This window comes from Schistocerca piceifrons, chromosome 2 (genome assembly GCF_021461385.2).
Source record: "Schistocerca piceifrons isolate TAMUIC-IGC-003096 chromosome 2, iqSchPice1.1, whole genome shotgun sequence".
NCBI lineage: Eukaryota > Metazoa > Arthropoda > Insecta > Orthoptera > Acrididae > Schistocerca > Schistocerca piceifrons.
This window is the reverse complement of record NC_060139.1, coordinates 71,952,382-71,974,524: the sequence shown is the minus strand read 5'-3', so window position 1 is coordinate 71,974,524 and position 22,143 is coordinate 71,952,382. Positions and strand designations below refer to the sequence as shown.

The following is a 22,143-nucleotide window of genomic DNA, read 5'->3' as shown; positions in this document are numbered from 1 at the left end:
AGGTTCCTCACTTCGGATAGCAGACATCAAAAAAGTCAAAGCCAAGTTACTTAATACCAAGAGAAGTCAAATGGAAGGGTTGAAAATAAAATCGAAGGCAAATTCGGTGTCAGAAGATGAAACAACTTCCCCATTTCATTTAGTGAAGCATACAAAGAACGGGAGGAGGACTTTTGTTGATGAAATTCGAACAAAACACAGTACGATTCTCAGAACACAGCAGATTATGGACGAGATTTATCGCTATTATTGCGAGGTATATTCTGTACATCAAAGTAGTGATGCTTCCTTGGAAGAATTCCTTGACGTCCTAGCCCCACAGCTGACAGAAGATGGCAGCGAACATTTTCTCGAAGTTGTCAGTGAAGACGATGTGTATGAGATTCTGTGCGCCTCACCACCAAAAAAATCCCCAGGACCGGATGATCTGCCAGCAGAGTTTTACATCCATTAGTGGCCAATAGTAGGTGCAAAAGTCACGGACATTGTAAATGAGGTTATTCAGGGTAAAATGATTCCGGCTGAGTTTAAGGAGAGTAAAATTGTTCTACTGGCAAAAAATCATGGAAACAAAGATTTAAATAATTTTCGTCCAATTTCACTGCTGAATTCTGATTATAAATTAATAGCTAGAATAGTAAACCAGACAATTTCATGCCTTACAGATAAAATTATTAGTCAACATCAGAACTGCGCACAAGGCAGAACCATTTTTCAAAATCTCGCGGAATTCAGTGATATCACTGCAATAACTTCTGTAACAAACAGAAAGTGTGCTTTATTGTTTTTAGATTATTATAAAGCGTTCGATATAGTAAATCATGAAAATCTTCTACAGACATTGAAGAAAATGGGTTTGAACGATAGGGTTATACAGTTGATTAAGAATATAGCAACTGGAATAAATGCTACAATAGCGGTGAATTGTCAACAATCCAGGCCGATGCAAATACAACGAGGCGTTCCTCAAGGAAGTCCTTTGTTCATGTCGCTTTTCGCCATTTCGCTGGAACCTTTCCTCCAACATGTCCATGCTATATTAAAAGGAAATGGTTATGCTTTCTTGTGTGTCTCTTATTAAATTAACTATGCTGACGATATAGGGGTCATTATAAGGAATAATGACGAGGTAAACACGCTAGCAACAGTGATTGATTCGTACTGTAGAGCATCTGGAGTCAATGCAAACGAAAAAAAAAGTAAGATCTTAAATCTCAGAGGTTTTGATAATATCAACGTTGGGTGGGCAAAATTAGTCCGACAACATAAAACACTTGGGATCACCCTGACAGCATGCCCTATGAAAATGACGGCTTTAAATTGGAAAGTTGCAGCAGATAAAGTGCAAGGACCCATTATAGAGAATTTAACTCGTATATGAACCAAGTTCAAAGAACACAGTATATCAACTCATGCATCCTTGCTAAAGCTTATTATACTGCCCAGCTGTTTCCAATAGCGAGGAGAATAATGTCCAAAATCACCAACTTTTTGTGGAGAGGTGAAGTTTTCAGAGACCTGCTAAAGTAGCCACTTTAGATCTTAAAAATGGTGGACTAGGTTTAACTGATATAACGGATAAAGCCTCTGCACTTTTTATCAAAAGGCAAGTTAATTTAATAAGAGACGCAAGAAAGCATAACCAGCCAACTTTTCGAGATCATTAAACCTCGAAGCCTGCTTCCCCCGATTGACATGCAGAATATCAACAGTCGCTTACAGCATGTGAGGATTTTCAATGTTGAGTTTAGTTATGTCACTGTCGAACTAAGGCAGTCACAACACTTAACATCGAGAGCCATAATGCGGGAACGAAAGAAAAGCGAAGGAAGGAACAAAATAGAACGACAAAAAATGGCTCTGAGCACTATGGGACTTAACATCTATGGTCATCAGTCCCCTAGAACTTAGAACTACTTAAACCTAACTAACCTAAGGACATCACACAACACCCAGCCATCACGAGGCAGAGAAAATCCCTGACCCCGCCGGGAATCGAACCCGGGAACCCGGGCGTGGGAAGCGAGAACGCTACCGCATGACCACGAGATGCGGGCGTACAACGACAGTTTCGAAACATTGAGTGGACTGAGATTTGGAAAAACATTAGTTCTAATGTGCTCACGTCTAATATAAAAACGTCATGGTACCTTATAGACAAGGTACAATACATATGTAGAATTGTGGACAGTTGGGAATGTGAGTCTCACGGGAAGCGTGCAAGGGATAAGTCCCTGCAGTCGCGCTATTCATCTGTGTCCTCGGTGGTTCAGATAGATAGAGCGTCTGCCATGTAAGCAGAAGATCCCGGGTTCGAGTCCTGGTCGGGGCACACATTTTCAGCTGTCCACATCGAGGTATATCAACAACACCTGTCGGCAGCTGAGGTTGTCAGTTAGTCATCATTTATAATCTTACGTGACAGTATAGCGAAAAAAATAGGCCCTGTTTATTCTAAAGGAAAGTGCAGTCAGATTATTGTGTTAAGCTGATGATGGAGATTTGGCAACAGTGCCTTCAGGGACTTACGGGTTCTTACAATTGCTTTACTTTCTAAAATTCCCCGTGGTTCATAACTGCAATGAATCAGAGGTAAACTGAGGAATACACTACCACGATACTAGAAGTAACGCTTTCGACTATGAATCCCTGTTAGAGTTCAGGATAGAGTTTTATATTCTGGTGCAAAAGTCTGTAACAAATTGTTGATAGTTTTCAGGCAGCGAAGTGAAAATCCCACCTCAGAGACAAACTAAACTGTAGTTCATTGGCCATAACTTTAATTGCTAAGACTATGTTAAGTTTAAAAATCGTCTAAAGCGGTAAAAATATCCTTAACTTGTCAGAATTGCTATATTACATAATTAATGTACTTTGACTTAGTGAAATCCTCCTTCAGGATAGCATAGATAGCTCAACATGGGTTGGATATGATTTCACTTAATGTTTGTTTCGAAACTGCAGTAGAGAATTCTAGTTCCTTGTAGCTTCTTCCTGTTGCCAGGAATCTTCATGTCTGCATCAGCCGCTCATGAGAGATAATTGATGTGGGGTAACTATTCTCGTCATACAAGTATTTTTCCGTATCACAGGAGGGACTGTAGATAATTATATGTTTCCAAATTCATCCCTACATCAGTCATCAGTTTCGCCCTGCAACTAGCGAAGTAAACTTATGTTAGAAAGCTGCCTTCTCTTAAGCTAACACTGTGTAGACCTTTTTGATCGGTCTCCGTTTCTTGCATTTTTCTTATTTTGCAACACAGGTTTCGAACATAGGTCACATCAGAATTTACTCCATTATCAATTTTTGAATAAATGAAATAAACTCTGGGAATGCAATAGCCTAGTCACTTGCTGCTGAAATTTCTTTTCTACGTCTACAGGTGGTCGGCGAGCAGTAAATTGGAACTTGTGTCGCATGAAAACACATTTGGTGCGATTTTTTGCATGCATATAAATCTGCGCAGAATTTTGGCTTCATATGAACCAGTGGACTTAAGCCCGGTCCACACGCAACGATCTGTCTGCGCAGACATCGGCGCAGATGTCTGTACATGCAAAAGATCGCTGCAAATGTGGTGTGTTCACACGACACAAACCCCAATCTACTACTCGCCCGCCATCTGTCAGTGTAGAAAAGAAATATCAGTGGCAAGCGACTACGCTCCCCAAAAACGTCAAAATTTAATTCAGTTATTTTGAAAAATAGAAATGGAGGAAGTTCTGTTGTGGTCTGTGTTCGCAACTTGTGTTGCAAAAAACATTCAGACCAACCGCAGGAAACAGAGAAAGCGGTCAAAATGGTGCAGACAGTGGCTACTAAAGCGAAAGCAGTTTTGTCACGTAAATTTACTGCGAGAGTTGCAGGGCGAACCTGTTTTGTTTTACATAACCTCGTGTTCCATTTCCTCGCACATTGGCACTCCAATTTCATCTTCAATTGTACTTCTGCTTGGTCTTGGCGTTTCTTGATCACTAAGAAAGCCAAGCAGATCAAAATACCATACCGTTGGCTGGTATACTTGATCTACTCCTTCACCAGATCTTCTAGATTTCTGAACTTTGGATAACTCTTTTCGGTAAACAGTTCGCTGACAGACTAATTTACTTGACTTGCCTTCATGAACTCATCTTTCAGGAAAGCGTAAATAGCTTCACATGTGTTGGGTATTATTTCACTCAATGCTTGTTTCGATATTGCAGATGAAAATTCCAAATCATTGTAGCTCCTTCCTGTTGCTAGGAATCTTAATGTTACTGCCAGGCGTTCATGAGGAGAAATTTCCCTTCTCATACAAGTATTTTTCTCATAATATAAGGGGTTACATGCTTTAAGAGATAATTATAAGTTTCGACATCCATCCGCAAATAATTTCGCCAGTTCGCAACGAAATTATTTTTTTATTACCGTTTCTCTGTTTGCCGAGGCGCCAACTGCCCGCAATTTTTCAATTAGAGCATTGTATGCTGCTGTCTTTTTGTCTCGGTCACTATATTCTTTACTTTTAATCTTCCACAAACATGGGTGGTTTCTGTATATTTCAATGAATTCACTTACAAACTCTCCAGAACACTGACGAGTATCAGCCATTTTAATGCCCTGTGCACACAAATACAAACACTAGACTGAGCAAACAGCTGTTTCGCGCCAGATTTGCGCCGATCTCCTGTCCACACGCTCCAACTTGTCTGCGCAGATGTGGTTTGAACCGACAGATTTGAGAGGTTTCGCTCAAACCTCCAACTCCAACTTCCAGGTTTGCACACACCTCAGGTTGGTGCAAATCTTCTGTTCACACGCAACGATCTGTCTGCGCAGATGTGATGTGCGCAGACATTTGCGCAGACAGATCGTTGCGTGTGGACGGGCCTTTAGTCAGAGCATTTCCATAGATTCTAATCACCACGCAACTCATGTTATGAGAGTTATCTATGACTCATCTGTGCTACATTTGTTTTGTATACACAGTGTTGGGCGGCAATGACAGAGAATCAAAATAATGTTTTTTCTACATTTTTTCGGTTATTGTGATACACCCGAATTGTGTACAATCAATGAATGTATAGAAAAAGGATATTCATAGCAGCGGATGGCGTCACAGCAGGCTGAGAAGGTAAATCTCGAAATCAAATTATGATTATGGTTTTGCATGAAGAATTTAAGATTATGGTAAGTTGAAAGACTATTGATAACTCTGAAATAAGTTTTCCGTGGAAACCAAAACTCTTTTACTTACTCTGGCAGCCACATATACTGAGAATTTAACGCTGTAATTGTTTCGTAATCTTACCTAAATTACTGAGTATAACCCAGTTTTCGTTTTGACAACATCATGCAAAGCTTATGATAGATTTGAAGGATATTGATAGCCTTGAAATAAGTCTTCCGTCGAAAACCAAATCTCTTACTTACTTTAGCAGCTACATACACTTAAAATTTAATGCTGTTATTTTGCAACTATCCCATATTCCTTGACAGTGGCTCCTTTTTCAAAAAAAATTCGTTTAATGTGATCGGCAATGTGCTTTGTTATTAAAACAGATTTTTCTGTGCTGGAGACTAGTTATATGAACTTGAAGAAAGAGGGTTCTCAGATTTATCATTAAAGTAGTTATTATTGTTTGTGCCTAATAGAAACATCGTACTAATTTTCTTACTTATCTGCTAGCAGTGACACTCATAATTACGGTTCATGAAGACTGTGTTTCAAATCCAGAAGTAATAAATTCCTCTTGTTGCCATTTAAAAAAAGATCGTATACAAAAATCCTAAGAATGTAAGTATATAAATGATGCCTGTTTTTTGTATATGTCAATAATGCTTTGTGGTCGTTCATATAATTCTCAACAACACATCATAATCAAATGGGCATGTGTTGGGGAGGAGGGGGAGCCTGCCATGGTTCTAAGAATAAAGAACAATTAAATTAATTCATTCATGTAGGGTACTTTATTTTGTATTCCATAGACCTAGCACCAATATTGGAACAAGTTGCAAGTTTAAAAATTATCATTATATACTAAACAGTAACAGTGTGCTAAGTGAGGTAATGGTCAGGAAATAGGAAAGCTATGAGCTGTTAGAGTAGAAACCTCACCAGCAATTGACTGAAATTATTTGTGGAAAACAGTGGACAGTCCATATTAAGATAACTCAACCTGATACCCTATTAGTTTAACTATTGAAAAATGCGATTCATTGTAATAAAAGTCACAGTTAATTGATTCTTAGGGATTCCTGCTCATATTAAAAGTTTGCAGTCTGGAAGATTGAAAGAATGGTTTGCATAAATTAAAGCTCTTTGAAGGTTAAGACTGGAATGTCACCAAGGAAAAGGTGGAAATCCATATGTGCGCCTTGTAATGTGTGTTTCCGAAGTTAGTGATAATCTCAATTAATAATTCCAGTTTATTGAAGTCTCTTATTTATATTGTTAATTGTCTGGCTGTTTCCATCATCTGTGGCTTGCCAAGTGCAGCTTCTTATTTCCAGTACATTCAGTGATGCTACATTTACTCTTTCTGGAGTGTCTTTCATAATTTGCTGCAGCTGTGTAACTTGGTTTTCATTGCGAATCTACTATAATAGTAGGCTATTTTTTGTAATAAGAAGTTTTCAGTTAATATTTTTTTCATTTGGCAATCTTTGAGAAACAAGAAAGTAATTATTTTGTACAACATATGCAGGTCAGCTCAAATGCTGATGGAAGCGACTCCTTTAAACGACAAGGATCATTCAGGAAGGTGCTACCATCAGATCCTAGTGCAGATTCTCAACTCAGCATGTCAGCAAAAATGATTGACAGGCCTATTATAAACAGCGGCAATCAAAAGGTGTACAGTCAGTTTCAACAGGAGTACTGCATTATATCTGAATAGTAAGTTTTTTACATATCTGTTTGCACATATTGTTACATATTTGTACACATCTTTTTCTGTTATCTAGATCCCCTCACAACCACCTAACACCTTAATTTTCCCTTTTCCTATGTCATTTCCTGTTACCAAGAACCACACATGCCACAGTGGACCCCTGCTCCATCTTTCTGCACCAGTTCAGAAAAATTTTCCTTTCCCTGCCTAAAACCCAGTCCAACACACTGTTTCTGAAATACTTCCTAAACCATGGAATGTCACCCAATGGCCTAAACATAAAATTTCCTTTGTCTGGATCCCACCCCTCCTTCTACACTTATCTTCGCCTTCCAGGTTCTGACAGTCCCTGACCCTCACAAGCCTGTTACTGCCAAAACACATCTCCATGGCACAGGCATCCCTGAAGCACCCTGTGCTTCCTCTGCAAGATACTGCTACTGTGCATTCTTATTATGTAAGTGGCCATTCAGTGTAAATCAACCCACCCAATTTACCTCACCATTTTAGATTTTACCAAAATTGGGTATACTCATAGTGGGTGCTGAGACTAAAAATAATACTAAATTTCATTTTTTGTATCTCAAGCCATTTATGAGATATGGCTATGTAAATTTTTCAAAAACTGGCCAAAAAATCTTGAATGGGAACTGTCATAATTGAGCTAGAAAGCTGGTAAAGGTGTCATCATTTTTATGCTCTTTCCAGTGATATACATCACAACATAGGTTCTAATTATGATTTTTTTTTTTTAAAAATGCAAATTGAAATTTTGATTTAATTTTTTTCCAAAAAGTACATAATTTAAAATTTTCTAAATTTGTCCACAAATACTTAGTACCGTTGTAAATCACAAGGGAAAATATAAGTATGCGATAAAAAAAATTCTTGACTCTTGTTTTTCACTAATAGCCCCATTTTGATCAAACCTACCTGCAACAAATACGAATTAAATTAACAAAACTATAAAAAGGAAAGTTGCCACTAACTGTATGGTGGAGATACTGAGTTGCAGATAGGCACAACAAAGAAAGAAGACTATCACAAATTTGTGACAGTGTTTTTATTATTCCTATCTGCGACTCAGCATCTCCGCTATATGGTTAGTGGCAACTTTCCTTTTCATAATATTGTTACATTTCATCCAGGAATTTAATTAAAATGTACAGAAAGGTAAGTAAAAAATACCAGAAATATCAAAATATCTTCTTCTTCAAACAAAACCAATTGGTATATTACATAATTAAATTAAGTTGATTGCTTTCTTTAATTTTTTACATTTTAAACTAATAGACTCTTAATTGGTGAAACAAAAATATTGGACATGGGACCCATAACTACAAATTTAAATAATGTATGAAAAGAGTCAAATATTGATTAAATAGTTCTGGTCCATGGTGCTTGGACCAGAACAATTAAATACATGGTGCTTGGTTTTGATAGTAATAGGTGTCTATATATAGCTAATTGTGTTACAGTAAGTGTTGGTAATAATTTTTAAATAACTATCTACAACATATAAATTAACACGAACCTGAGAAAAAATTAAGTTTTGAGTTTAAAAGCAGTTCTCCAGAAAATTATCTCGGACCTATGCAGATTATATTAAACAATTTGGTTTAGCTTACATCACTTTCAACAAGAGTGTATGTTCTCCCCATCAGAGTAAACAGATTTTGTTTTGTGAGAACATCCACAACTGGTACTCCACTGGATATTTGCACGTGTAGCATAAGAGAATGGTGTAACTGATCGAAATGGGTATAGAAAAGTTATTTTCAGTTCATCATGTTCTTTCTTTTCCCTAAAATGTATCCAAGCCACCAGTTTTGTTTTTTCTCAGTTAATCAAGGGGATTTTCCCCCCTTCTTGTAAAATGTACCCAAGCCACCAATTTTTGCCAGACGCAGTGGTGGTGTAGCCTGATATGTCTTGTAACTTCACTTTGTCTGTTGATGCAGTTACCTCCCTCTCTCAACCCTGCACATCAATTGAGAAGTGTTTCGCTAATAATTTTGTTGTTGTTTTGGTAAAGACTGCATCAGATTGCTGTGTTCCTTTGATCGTCAACACTTCTTCAGACTGGCTTTTTAAGAACATTTCTGAATTATTGTAATGTTCTGGAGTGGAAAAGGCAAAATCTGATTTTGTTATGTTAGCTACTGCCCACTCAAATAGATCTCATGGGGTTTGGATATGGTTGTGGTATGGGCTTTGCAAACTTGCATGAGCTGTCTGTCTTTTAACGGAACTCCCTACGCCATCACAAGGTCTTTTCCGTTGGCTGGAAGTATTCCTCATGAAGGCAAAGGTTCGGGAAGTGTTTCTTGTTTTTGTATTGAGTGACAGAACCACCTGAAAAAAAAGTAAATCTTTTTTGGAAGTTTTTGAAGTTTATTTGTTAGGTACAAAGTTAGCTTTTTTCGAAAGCTATAAGCACCAGCTGTATTGTGCTCTAGGCAGTCAGAAACAATGACAAAGCTCACATGCTCAATTTTTTCTTGCTGTTTCTAATATATAACAAAAGGATGTGTAATAACCTGTTATCGTTTTCAGTGGCCACTCTGGGCTTTGTCCTATAGAACTACACTAAAATTTTCTGAAAAAATCACGGTAACAGCAAATTCCAACCCATTAAGATTTTCATCTGTGGACTTAAGCTTTGTTGCTTGGCAGTGAAGTAATGTTAAACTGAAGAAGACATCTTAGTACAGAATAAATCGATAAAGTCTTCAGAAGTTTTCTGTACAATTTCCATATTGCAGCAGTCAGCTGACACTCACTGGTGGAACTGAATTCATTCAATTAAATTTTCATCAAAGGAGTCTTGTAAAGTTTTATGTATTATAGTTTCTCCTAGGCAATATTCGCATTTTACCTTGTTGCAATCAATTGATGATGGGTTGAAAACCAGTTTTGCAATGCTTTCCTCGTAATTTTTTAAGCTTCCTTTTATTACTGTGTTTAGTTTGGCATTTTCTATCATTAATATTATGTGTTGGTGAGTTGTGCACACACAGACGGAGAGTATGCCATCCTGTCCAGCTAATACACAATGTTTTGTCTCAACTCAGTAAATTTAGAGAAACCTATTTTTATGTTAGGAAACTTCTCTTTAAAATGGTTGTAAGCTTCTTTAATGTTACACAAAATAAGTCTTTGATATTTTTGTTTTACTTCCACTTGGTTCTGTAACGGTCATGCAATCTTTAATACCTGGCATTGCACGGGTAACTTCATTTTCATAACAGGAATGTACAGTTTTGATAGTATCTACGGGTAAACATTCCACTGATTTTTGGTTCAGACTTTTCATAAACCCCTTTTCTTTCAAAATGGTAAACGATGTAATTAAGAGCATGAAATTTGCTCATTATATTCCTGATAGTCCACTTTTTGGGTAAACTTGTGAGAATCATTAACTTTGTGGGCTACTTGCAGGAGTAAAAACATTAGTTTTGAGATTTTAGAGAACACTTTCATTGACATTGGTATCATTATCTGATGAAGTTTCAGCAGCAACAAATAGTTAATGTTTCATTGACGAAAAGAATTTTTTCACTTTTAATTTGGTATACTGCTTTGACATTATTTTTTTCTTAACAATTGGGGACTCACATAGCTTTTGAAGTGATGTTCGCCTGCTTTATTTCTTCGTTGATTGTCCTCGGTGTCACTGTACTGCGTTGTTATACTGGTTGAAAAATGGGGGGTCAACACTGACTACTATAAATGATGTAGCCGACAGCTGCACAGTTTTGTTTCAAAGTTCTTTACTTTCACTGTTCATGTGCCCCCAGAATTACTCAGTTATATGGCAAGTTAACTATTGGCAAATTTTGATAAGCTTCATTAATAGTTTGCAGGCATATGTCAGCATGTTGCTACAATAGTTTACTGTTGAACATCTATGAACAGTAAAACCTAGCCACACAGTTCACAGTCTTTCAAATAAAATTAACAGGCACTGTCACTGTATTAACCGTCCACCCCTGGTAGCTGAGTGGTCAGCGTGATGGAATGTCATGCCTAACGGCCCGGGTTCGATTCCCGGCTGGGTCGGAGATTTTCTCTGCTCAGGGACTAGGTGTTGTATTGTCTTTATCATCATCATTTCATCCCCATTGACATGCAAGTCGCCGAAGTGACGTCAGCTCGAAAGACTTGGACCAGGCGAATGGTCTACCTGCTGGGAGGCCCTAGCCACATGGCATTTCCATTTTATATACTGTATTAACACACGGCCTATTTTTGTTACACTTATTTCACAGTGAAGTTGATGCATTGTTGTTGTTCTGACCAACACAGGTTTCTTGTCTGAAACTCGGCGATGCATTGACTGACTCGAGCCCAAAAATCGGCTTTTATATAACATCACAATAATAGGTACTGAAACTGTACATTGTTTGGTGTTTAATTTACAGAAATTACAATTAAAACATCACTGATTAAAGTAACTGAATACATCGAAAAGTTGGTTCTTTTTAACAGTTTCTTCTGCCACAAGGGTTAAGCCGAATTATTTGTTTAAATCGTGAAATTAACAGATAGTTACGCAAACAATATTTTTGACCAAACTGGTAATTACTTTGGAATTAATTAAGAGCTGACTTTGCTAACCTGTTTTCGAATAGAGTCATATAAATACTTTAAGAATCCCAGCGATTCTTTTTCCAAATGTTTATCATTATTACAGAATTTATATTTTTTTTACAAGTCAACAGTAGAATCTAAGTCACGGAACAGTTACTGATTTCACCCTATAATGAAAGATATTAACTAGGAATAGTCAAAGTAAATCAGCAAATTAATTACATACATGAAACTTAGCACAAAATTAGACCTGGTGCTATATTCTGTAAAACTGAGGGCCAACCTTTTTCTTTTATGAAAATGTAGATTATACTTACGTATGTTAATGGTAATTAGTCAAAAATAAAAAAAATGAAATTAAGGAGGCAGATGGCAAAACAAGAGAGGAAATAAAAAGGTTCCAGCTTGTTCGTCACAATGTGTCAAACGTTTGAGTAACCATTGAAGTTATAGTGAAGTCTGAGTCTTTGACTGGGATGATTACCTCTGATCCAGAATAAACTTCAATTTCAGCATTTTTATCGCTTATTGGCTCTGTATTTTTCAGTTTGTTTACATCTTTCCTACATTTATTGCAAATCATGGGGCCATTAGGTATTTGTGGAAATAGCTTGGACATCCACACTGTTACATTTCAGTTTTTCCTGTCTCTAATAAAATTATTTTATTTATTCAATGGATTACAACGCTGTGCTCTTACAGTACTGCATTTTTTTATTAGGTTCCATGTTGATAGAAAGACCAATTAAAAACACTCCTTCAGTTTACTTGCAAATGAACTGTTAAAACAGTTCCAATAAAACTTATTAGATAAAAAAATGTTCAAAGTAGTTTAATAACTGCTTTACATTAATACTGTGCTGCACTACAATGGCTTAGGACCAATAATATAAAAAGTTTCATTATTCACCTTAGAAGGAAACAATACAGAACAGTTCCTCTCAGCAAAGGCTCTAGTCATGTATGATTGTACAGACAGCAAGTGAACTTGCCTGGAATGCATATACTGGCTCAAGTTTGTGGAAATGAAATGTACATATTGGACCAGAACTATTACATCAGTACTTGCACTTTTTTCATATCTTATTTAAATATGTAGTTATAGGTTCCATGTCCAATATTTTTGTTTCATCAGTTAATAAGCTATTAGTTGGAATTGTATAAAATGGAAGTAAACAATAAACTTAATTTAATTATGGAATATACTAATTGTTTTTGCATTAAAAATTTGATATTTCTAATATATATTTCTAATATTTTTGCTTACCTCTCTGTATATTTTAATCAAATTCCTATTTGTCAAAGGTAGGTGTGGTAAGACAGGGCTATTAGAGGAGAAAAAAAGTCAGGAATATTTTTTTTTACAGTGAACCCATCATCATCCCTTATTTATATTTTTCAATATGATTTACAAGTATGTATGGAAATATTTTGAAAATTTTAAATTACGTGTTTTTGGAAAAAAATTAAACCAAAATCTTATTTTGTATTTTGAAAAGTATTTTCGTAATTAGTACCTATGTTGTGTTGTATATCACTGGAAAGAGCATAAAAAATGGCCGGCCATTTGAACCATAAAAAATGATCCAAAATGGCACCTTCCCCGTCTCTCTAACTCAAGAACATCCTGCAGAAGCCTGTTTAGGGAACTAGGGATACTAACTACTGCTTCCCAATATATTTATTCCTTAATGAAATTTGTCATTAAAAATATATCACTTTTTCAAACCAACAGCTCAATTCATGGAATCAATACTGGAAATAAGAATAATCTTCACAAGGATTTAAAGTCACTTAGTCTTGTACAAAAAAGTGTGCATTATTCAGGAACACACGTTTTCAATAACTTGCCAGCAGCCATAAAAAGCTTGACAACCAATGAAATTCAGTTTAAGAGAAGCACAAAGGATTTATTTGTGGCCAACTCCTTCTACTCCATTGATGAATTTCTCAGTAAAACCAACTGATTTGTGTGTGTATATAATATAAAAACATAGATGATGTGACTTACCAAACGAAAGTGCTGGCAGGTCGATAGACACACAAACATACACACAAAATTCAAGCTTTCGCAACAAACGGTTGCTTCATCAGGAAAGAGGGAAGGAGAGGGAAAGACGAAAGGATGTGAGTTTTAAGGGAGAGGGTAAGGAGTCATTCCAATCCTGGGAGCGGAAAGACTTACCTTAGGGGGAAAAAAGGACGGGTATACACTCGCACACACACACATATCCATGGATGGATATGTCAAAAAAAAAATTTTCCTAACATTCACATTATTAATAGGTTCTGATGCTTTATTATTAGTTTAATATAAGTATATACTATAATATTTAGTGTTATGTAAATTTAAGTTCACCTATTTTGAGAAGTGAGTTTGCTTGATTGGCTTAAACTACAGGACAGCTTGTGCTACTTGTAAAAGAAAAAGGAGCAAAATATCTTTATAAGTTTGTAATTCACGTGTTGCAAAGATTCTGCTTCTGGGTAGGAACAGTGATCAAGTAAGAATGACCTTGGGATTTTACTAAAATGTGGGAGTGATGAAATAATGTTTATCTTATGTGGAGAACTATTGCAAATTTGTATCGCACTGTTTGTAATGGAACTTTTATAAACCTGTGTCCTTACTGATTGGACATGGTACATTCCCTTTCATCTTGAAACATGTACATGGATACTGAACTTTTTATTTTTGTGTATTGCATATAAAACAACATGACTGGCATATGGGAATTTTACACGCGCCCCTTTAGTAAACAGTGTGATTTATGAACTAGAAACATCCGGCAACTGCTGCTGGAGTGCACTGTGATTGCGTATACCACATTGGGCCCCACGTACCATATGCACAAGTAGCGTTTCTGAGCGTTCAGCAGCATGTTGAACTCAGCATACTCAATGTTGACGTTCGACAGCATGATCCGTGTGCCGACGGCTTGAGACTGACCGTGGTGTCAGGTGTGCCTTTTGTCATTGACACCTGCCATTTTTGGCATCACCTTCCAGAACACTGCTCAACATTTACAGCATAGCTGTTCTCCTTCTATCAGTCCACCCAGTACATCTGGCAGCAATGGATTTTTAATTGTGTCATATACTCCTATTTTCTCAGTGCCCTTCATAGCATCCCTTAGTGCTGCGGGTCCAGGAAAGCTTCCATTTGCTCGCTGATGAGGGAGCCACTGTGTTGTTCATATATGTTCCTGGTCACATCAGTCTGTCAGGCTGCTGACACTGTTCCAAGGTTGCAGTCCTTCTACTGCAGTGAGCTAGCCCTCCCATCCCTTAGGATGATCTCTGAGTTGCTGTCTGTTAGCAGGTGGTGTCACTGTGGCGTAGCCAACCTCATCTCGGCCCTCTTGCCACTAGGAGATCATTTTAGCTAGGTTGTGTACTGGGCATTGTCGTTTTAGCCATCACCATTTGTTAAGTGGTGACCCCCTACCACTTTACGCTCATTGTCATCAACCTATGATGGTTCGCCATTTCCTGATCGATGCCATTTTTCTAACCACTTATGTTCTCGTGTGTTTGCCATCTGAGTTATCAGCTGTTTTAGCAAATAAAACAGGGGCTGTGGATCGTGTTTTACTTTGTTTCCATCATAGCAATAGGGCAAGGATATTCTTTGGCTCGGGACCTCCAATATCCCTACAGCGTATTTTGTGGACCTCTCTCCTTGGGGAAGTCCTTGTTCTTAGCTTGCTTTCCTTCTGTTGATTGGGCTTAAAACTTATAGTCGTTTTTAAGTTCTTTTACTTCTTGATAATCTAAGGTTATGGCATGGGCGGTTATGACCTTAGATGTTCTTACTCACTAAAACAAACAACAAAAAGTCACATTGACTGACAAGAAGTTGGCCATTACTCAAAAATCATGACAAATTCAGAAACAAAGAAATTTTTATGACAAACGAGATTATAACATTGAGAAGTTCTTCTTGGGTACCATGTACTATCACTTGATTGACTATGACCAACAATAACCAACTGTCAACAGCAGCAGGCAACAGAAGAGCCATGGACACCATAAGTGCACTTTAGTCCCTAGTAAGTGTGCCGTTGTGTCTTAGCACTAGAAAACTGAGGCTCAGATGAACTACAACTGTGATTTAAATTTGTTATGTCAGTGTAATATGCAACAAGTTGTGTTTTGGATGTTGACTTTTTTTTTTTTGGTACCATTAACTAGTTCACTGTGAATGAGGGTGCTCAGAGAGAGAGAGAGATTGAGAGAGAGAGAGAGAGATGGAGATGGAGGTGGAGATGGAGATGGAGATGGATGGATGCCACGAGGCAGTGCAATCACTGTGACTGTGGTGTCTGGCTGTGCTTGGTCCAGATAATGTTTGTGTAGCACCTCCATCTGATAATGATGAGCTTGCAGTGGTTTGAAAACTAGATGATACAAGAAATAAAGTGTATTAAAATTTTAAAAAAAAGTTTGTCTGGTTTCATATTATACCGACATAAATTTGTCAACAGGAGCTCTCATTAACAAATGATTCCAAGGGAATAAGACTAAATTTGAAGTGGTGAAACATTAAGTATGGAGCTCCACAAAATTCAGTGATTGTCCTACTTCAGTTCTTGACCTACATAAATAATTTACAAGGGACATTGCAGGACTCTTCAAAAACTGTAATCTTTCCTGATGATGTAAGTGTACTGACAAAGTGCACAACACATCCACATTGTATGTAGCCAGCATAATAATGGAACATGTTTACAGCTGGCTCACATCCAATAGCTTAACCCTTAATCTTCGAAGAGCTGATATTATGACGTTCCAGGCAACTCAAAATGACTTACGGGTACCAGAGGTGGAGATGGATATACACTAGATGAGGCTCCATGTGTGAAAACTGGGCATGCAGATCTATAATAAACTGAGTTGGCATCAGCATATGGAGAAGTTAAATAAAAAGCTTTGCACTTGGAAGCCTCTCAAGTTGTGCTGATCTGCAGATGGGGTTGCTAGCACACTTTTCATACTGTCACTCAGTACTATCCTACGGTGTAATCTTCTGTGTCCCTGCAACTTAGATAAGGAAAATATAAGAAAGTTGATAACTGAACATCTTGCAGAGGCTTCTTCAGGGTTTCAATACATATACTCCCTAATGATATTTGTGGTGAGGAACAGAAGTGTATTTAGGATGCACAACCACAGCACTAGACATAAATATGATTTCGGTATAGACTGTGCAGGGTGCAGAGTAGAGTTTTATATTCTATTGCAAAAGTCAATAACAGTATCAGACAGGAAATTGAAAATCTCCAAATATTCAAAAACAAAGTAAAAGAATAACTTGTTAGCCACACTATCTACATATCATTAGAATACATGAATTCAGGAATGTAAATGCCCCATAACTGTAATATTTGTAGCAGACAGATTTTGCTTTTACCAGTATATAGATAGCTGATTATGACCTATGTATGGTTTCATAGTTTCTCTGAAGTATTGGGTAAAAACAGCAGCTTATTAGTATAGCAGAAGGAGCAGTGGCTTCTTTCAAAGTAGTTGCATTTGTCCTTCTAAATGTGTATTAAGTAACCTAGAAGCACTTTCTGTACTTATTGGTGTGAAGGATTTGCATCAGTCATAATATGTTATTAGTGTACTGTACAGAAGTAGCAGTAGTGTTTACTTCTTTTCTGTTAATGTATAACTTGATTCGTTCCACAGAACATTATATGTGACTGTAGGTATGTATGCATGTTACCTGTGACTTATCTCTTGTAACTCATGTTGCTTGCAGTTTGAAAGAGCTTTCCCATCTCTTCAGGAACACTACCTCCCATTTGTATTTACTTTTTTCTGTCTTATCCGTTGTTGAAGAAATTATTTAAAAATTACAGTGGTGAGAGAATCAATTGTGTTATCCAAATTGCAAATCTGTCACCCTCTCCTAGTTGTTCCTTTAGTTTTGGCTGACATTAGTCCTCCTTCCACTGTCACAAATATTGTTAACATTCACTTGTTTTTCATTTTTAATAATTTCAGTTTTGTAAGATTTAATGTTACATTATTGTTTCTTACATTACTTAAAAACATTTTTAAAACATATTGTTCTTAAGTTTATGGTTTTTATTTCCAAATTTTGTTAGAGCCTTTTTTTTGTAGTTTTTATTCATTCTTCCATATTTATATCACGTGTTTCAGCAACATGCTAAGAAAACAAGATTTGCCTGGTGTTTACGTCATTCCATCTGCTCGGAGCTCACTCTGTAAGTATGAAAGATTTCTGATCATTTTGTTGCTGTCTTAAATATCTTTTTCAGTGTCCATCTGTCAACTTTTTGTCTTGATCAAGTTGTTGATTGTAAACTTCCTAATTGTGTTGACTGAATTCACAGAACTTTTCTAATGCAAACTGCATGTGTAAACATTACACTTCAAATGGATTGTATTGTATTGTATTGTATTTATTGGTCCTGTTGTCTACAAAGCAGCTTATGCGTTAGACATTGGACAAGTCAAGTTAGAAGTATACAACTGAAAGTCATTTCTAGGCATACTTATTTAAGGTTACAGCAATACACTTTATACATAAGTATTTATATAACACACTTCATAAATTTAAATATTCTTCAATGGAGTAAAAGCAGTGATGCTGTAAATATGACTTAGAGATTTTCCAAAGGTATTGACCCAGTAATAGCTTTTATGTTTCAGGCTTAACTCCCATGTGAAAAGTACCTTTTTGGCACAGAGCTGTGCTGACTTGGGTTATATGTAAGTTTCTGTTTTGTGTGGTAAAGCGGTCATGCATATCACAGTTTTTTTGCAGTCAGCGGTCCTTACCTATTACATTTATTTTAAAGAATAAAAGGGTTTCAGTAACATACATACATGGTATGGAGGAATACCAGATTTCTTAAACAGAGGTTTACAAGAATCTGTATTCTTGCACCCAAATGAGATTCAATGGTCATTTTTTGTATTTTAAAAGTGAAATTAGCTGTTTTACAGTTTCCCCAGAAGGTGACCCCCATATCTAAGACAAGAATGAAAGTAGACATGATATGCATTCATTACTGTTTTCTCACTATGACATGATTTTACTGAGCAAAGAAGGTAACATATTCTGTTCAACTCTACACTGAAATATTCAAAATGCTTGTTCCATCTGACATTGCTCTGCAGCCACAGTCCTAAGAATTTGGTTTCAGTACTGTTACCATCAACATTTGAGTTTAGATCATTTACATACAGAAAGGTCTATTACTGATCCTTGGGGCACACCACTTTTAATTTGTTTATAGTCAGATAAGTGTTCAAGTACAGTTTATAATTCAATATTTATGTGCTTGATGCTCGCTGTCTGCTTACGATTAGTCAGGAAGGAACTGATCCTGTTGTTGGACAGACCTCGAATACCATATCTTTCAAGCTTTGATAGCAGAATTTTATGATCTACCATGTCAAAAGCTTTTGATAAGTCAGTAAATACTTCTATTGATTCCTGTTTTTTGTCCACCAGGTTTAGGATGGAGTTGATGCACTCGTAAATAGCAGTTGTCATTGACCTCTTATTTCTGAATCCATGTTGTTCATTATGTAGAATGTTGTTTTTATTTGTAAATTTCATAAGTTTGTCATACATAACTTTTTCTAGTCATTTACATTTCCTTTCTCACCTTTTTTATATACTGGGATAACTTTTGTGTTTTCAATGCATCCGGGAAAGTGCCTGCCTGTAGTGAGCAGTCACATAAGTGTTATACCATTGTAGTAAAAACAACATTCGAACAATTGTCATTTATCTGGTAACAAATGTTCAAGCAGTCGTTTTTTTATGATTTATTCAACCGTGAACATGTTTTCGAGCCACTGCAGACTCATCATCAGATGGAGGTGTTACAAGAACATTATGCTGTGGACCAAGTGTAGCTAGATTCAGTGCTGGTGCTGCTGGTGGAAATGATGGATATTTAGTAATTGGTTATGAAACATTTATGAACTCGGAAGTTGTTTTAGGTACTTACAGTTTTAGTACTTACTTACAGTGGGAGGAGAGAGATCAGCTTGGATTGAGCTGAAGAATTGCTTGAGGCAGGGAAGTGCCCTTTCACCATTACTCTTCATTGTAGTGATGGATGCTATAATGAGTACAGTAGCACAAGTAATTGGTTAAAGGAAGATGAAAGCTATGGTGTTTGCAGATGATCTGATGGTTTGGGGAATGAGGAGGAGGAAGTACAAGAGCAGTTGGATGTATGGGAATGAACAGTACAAGAATATAGGATGAAATTTAGTATAAGTAAGAGTGAGATGATTATCACAGCAAGAAAGAAGGAGAGAGGAACTACTGGATTAACAATTGGTGGGGAACAGTTGAGGAGAGTGGAGAGTTTCAAGTACCTAGGAAGCCTGATACAGTAAGATGGAAAAAATGACAGAGAAATAAATGGGTGGGGGAGAAAAGCAAAAGCATTTCAGAAGTGTGTCAGAAGCCTGATATGGAGCAAGGATGTACCCCAAATCAGTAAAAAGGTTATATACCGGTCATACTATGACCTGATCCTGACATTTGCATCAGAAACCTGGGTTATGAAAGGAAGAGAAAAAAGCAAAGTACAAGCTAGTGAGATGGAATTCTTGAGAAACAGTATTGGAGTGACAAAAATAGACAGGTTAAGAAATGAGAGGATAAGAATATTAATGAAGGTGGAAACATTCATTACAGGAGGAGATAGAGAAATAAAGGCTGAGATCATATGGGCATGTTAAGAGAATGGAGGAGAAGAGGATATGCAGGAGGATACACGAGATGAAACTGGAAGGAAAGAGACCAGGAGTTAGACCGAGAGACAGATGGCTGAATGGAGTAGAGGAATGCGTACAGAAGAAAGAAGAAGACTGGACCAAGGTGAAGACGGAGAGATGGCGGCAAGACAGAAGACGATGGAGAGGCCTATGTTCCATACAGACCCAGCCAGAGACTGGGAACTGTCCAAGATGATGATGATGATGATGATGGTGGTGGTGGTGATGAGATACTTACAGTGCACTGCCTTGTGGCATCCACATCAGGTAGCTTCTTATAATGTGCATTATTGAGTTATGTACACAAATAAACACAGTATTTAGCTATACTTGGTTTTACACTGATCACAGAATGTAAACATTCGATATTTTTACAAAGAATATGGGTATGACAGATACTACACTTTACTACATAATAGTCTTTGGCAAGAGATGCAAAAGTACATGTCTTATTAGTACAGAATTTACATTTCAGTAAATGTTTCTAGCTGCAGGAGTGTCTTTATATCAGAAAAAAAATTAATTTTGGTGAACAATTTTATAAAAAGGTAAACAGCTAGAGTGGAATATTTATGTTACATAATATCATAGTCGTTACATGCCAAGAACAACAAGATTTATGCATGTGTTATGTAACTTACGAAATGTTTTTAATTATGTATTAAATGTTCCACTCTAGCTGTTTACCTTTTGTCTAATTGTTAACCCATATTAAAAAAATTTTAGCCGATATAAAGACACTCCTGCAGCAAGAAACATTTACTGAAATGTAAAATCTGTACTAGTAATATTTATGCCATAATATAATGCATCTCTTCCCAAAGACTATTATGTAGTAAAGTGTAGTATCTGTCATATCCATATTCTTTGTAAAAACATCAAATGTTTACATTCTGTGATCAGTGTAAAACCAAGTGTAGCTAAATACTGTGTTTATTTGTGTACATAGCTTAATAATCCACATTATAAGAAGCAATCTGACGTGGATACCACAAGGCAGTGCACTGTAAGTACCTAAAACATAAAAAAACTTTCAGGTTTGTAAATGTTTCGTAACCAGTTACTAAAATTCCGTCATTTCCGCCAGCAGTACCAGCACTGCATCTAGCTACACTTGGTCCACAACATAATGTTCTTGTAACACCTCCATCTGATGATGAGCCTGCAGTGGCTTGAAAAGATGTACATGGTTGAATAAATTGTAAAAAAGCGACTGGTTAGATATTTATTCCCAGATAAATGCCAATTTAAATCACAGTTGCAGTTCGTCATCCACAATGGATATACTGAAAAAACAGTTGTACATTTAAAAAAATGTATTGTAGTAAGAGCTTGTTGATTTTAGTGTACTGCTTTTGTATCTTACTGTGAGAAGACTATTACTAACACATTTTAATGCCTTCCAAATACCATTCTCTAACTTACAGCTTAATGAATACTTACAGTGTGGTTTGGGGTCCTGTTCGTCAGGCAGGGGATGTACCAGGGTGGAGTATTTAGATTCACATTACATCTTCCAGAGACCTTCCCAGATGGTGGTTTTCCTGTAAGTATAAAAAAAAATTTCATTGCTATTGGCGCATCATTAGAGAAAGCTCTAAGAATTTTTATGAATTAACATATAACAAATCACTGGTGAAGAGTAAATCACATTGAAAAACAACTGTAATTCAAATCCAAAAATCAGTCATTGTGATAGGAAAGCCAGTGACCCTCTATATAAATTTACAATTTGTGATGGTGGAACAGTACATCAAGCGTTCTGGAATGTATAATGAAATGAGTAAATAGGGTTTCTAAAAGTAACCCTTTTTTATGCAAAAAGATCCGTGGTATTAACTGGCACACTGAAATCTGCAAATAAATCTCATAATGTCACCTCTGCAGAATGAGGTT

At 36.7% G+C, this 22,143-nt stretch overlaps 1 protein-coding gene across 1 annotated transcript in view; it reads left to right on the top strand.

The window, feature by feature from the left end:
- The first annotated feature begins 4,943 nt into the window (after positions 1 to 4,943).
- Positions 4,944 to 22,143, top strand: part of LOC124777262 (protein crossbronx homolog) — a 55,827-nt gene continuing 38,627 nt past the window's right edge. Inside the window, exons 1-4 of the mRNA XM_047252592.1 lie at positions 4,944 to 5,117; positions 6,691 to 6,881; positions 17,641 to 17,705; positions 21,693 to 21,793. Of these exons, the coding sequence (XP_047108548.1) occupies positions 5,094 to 5,117; positions 6,691 to 6,881; positions 17,641 to 17,705; positions 21,693 to 21,793 (381 nt within the window). The 5' untranslated portion in view covers positions 4,944 to 5,093. The remainder of the gene's footprint in view (positions 5,118 to 6,690; positions 6,882 to 17,640; positions 17,706 to 21,692; positions 21,794 to 22,143) is intronic.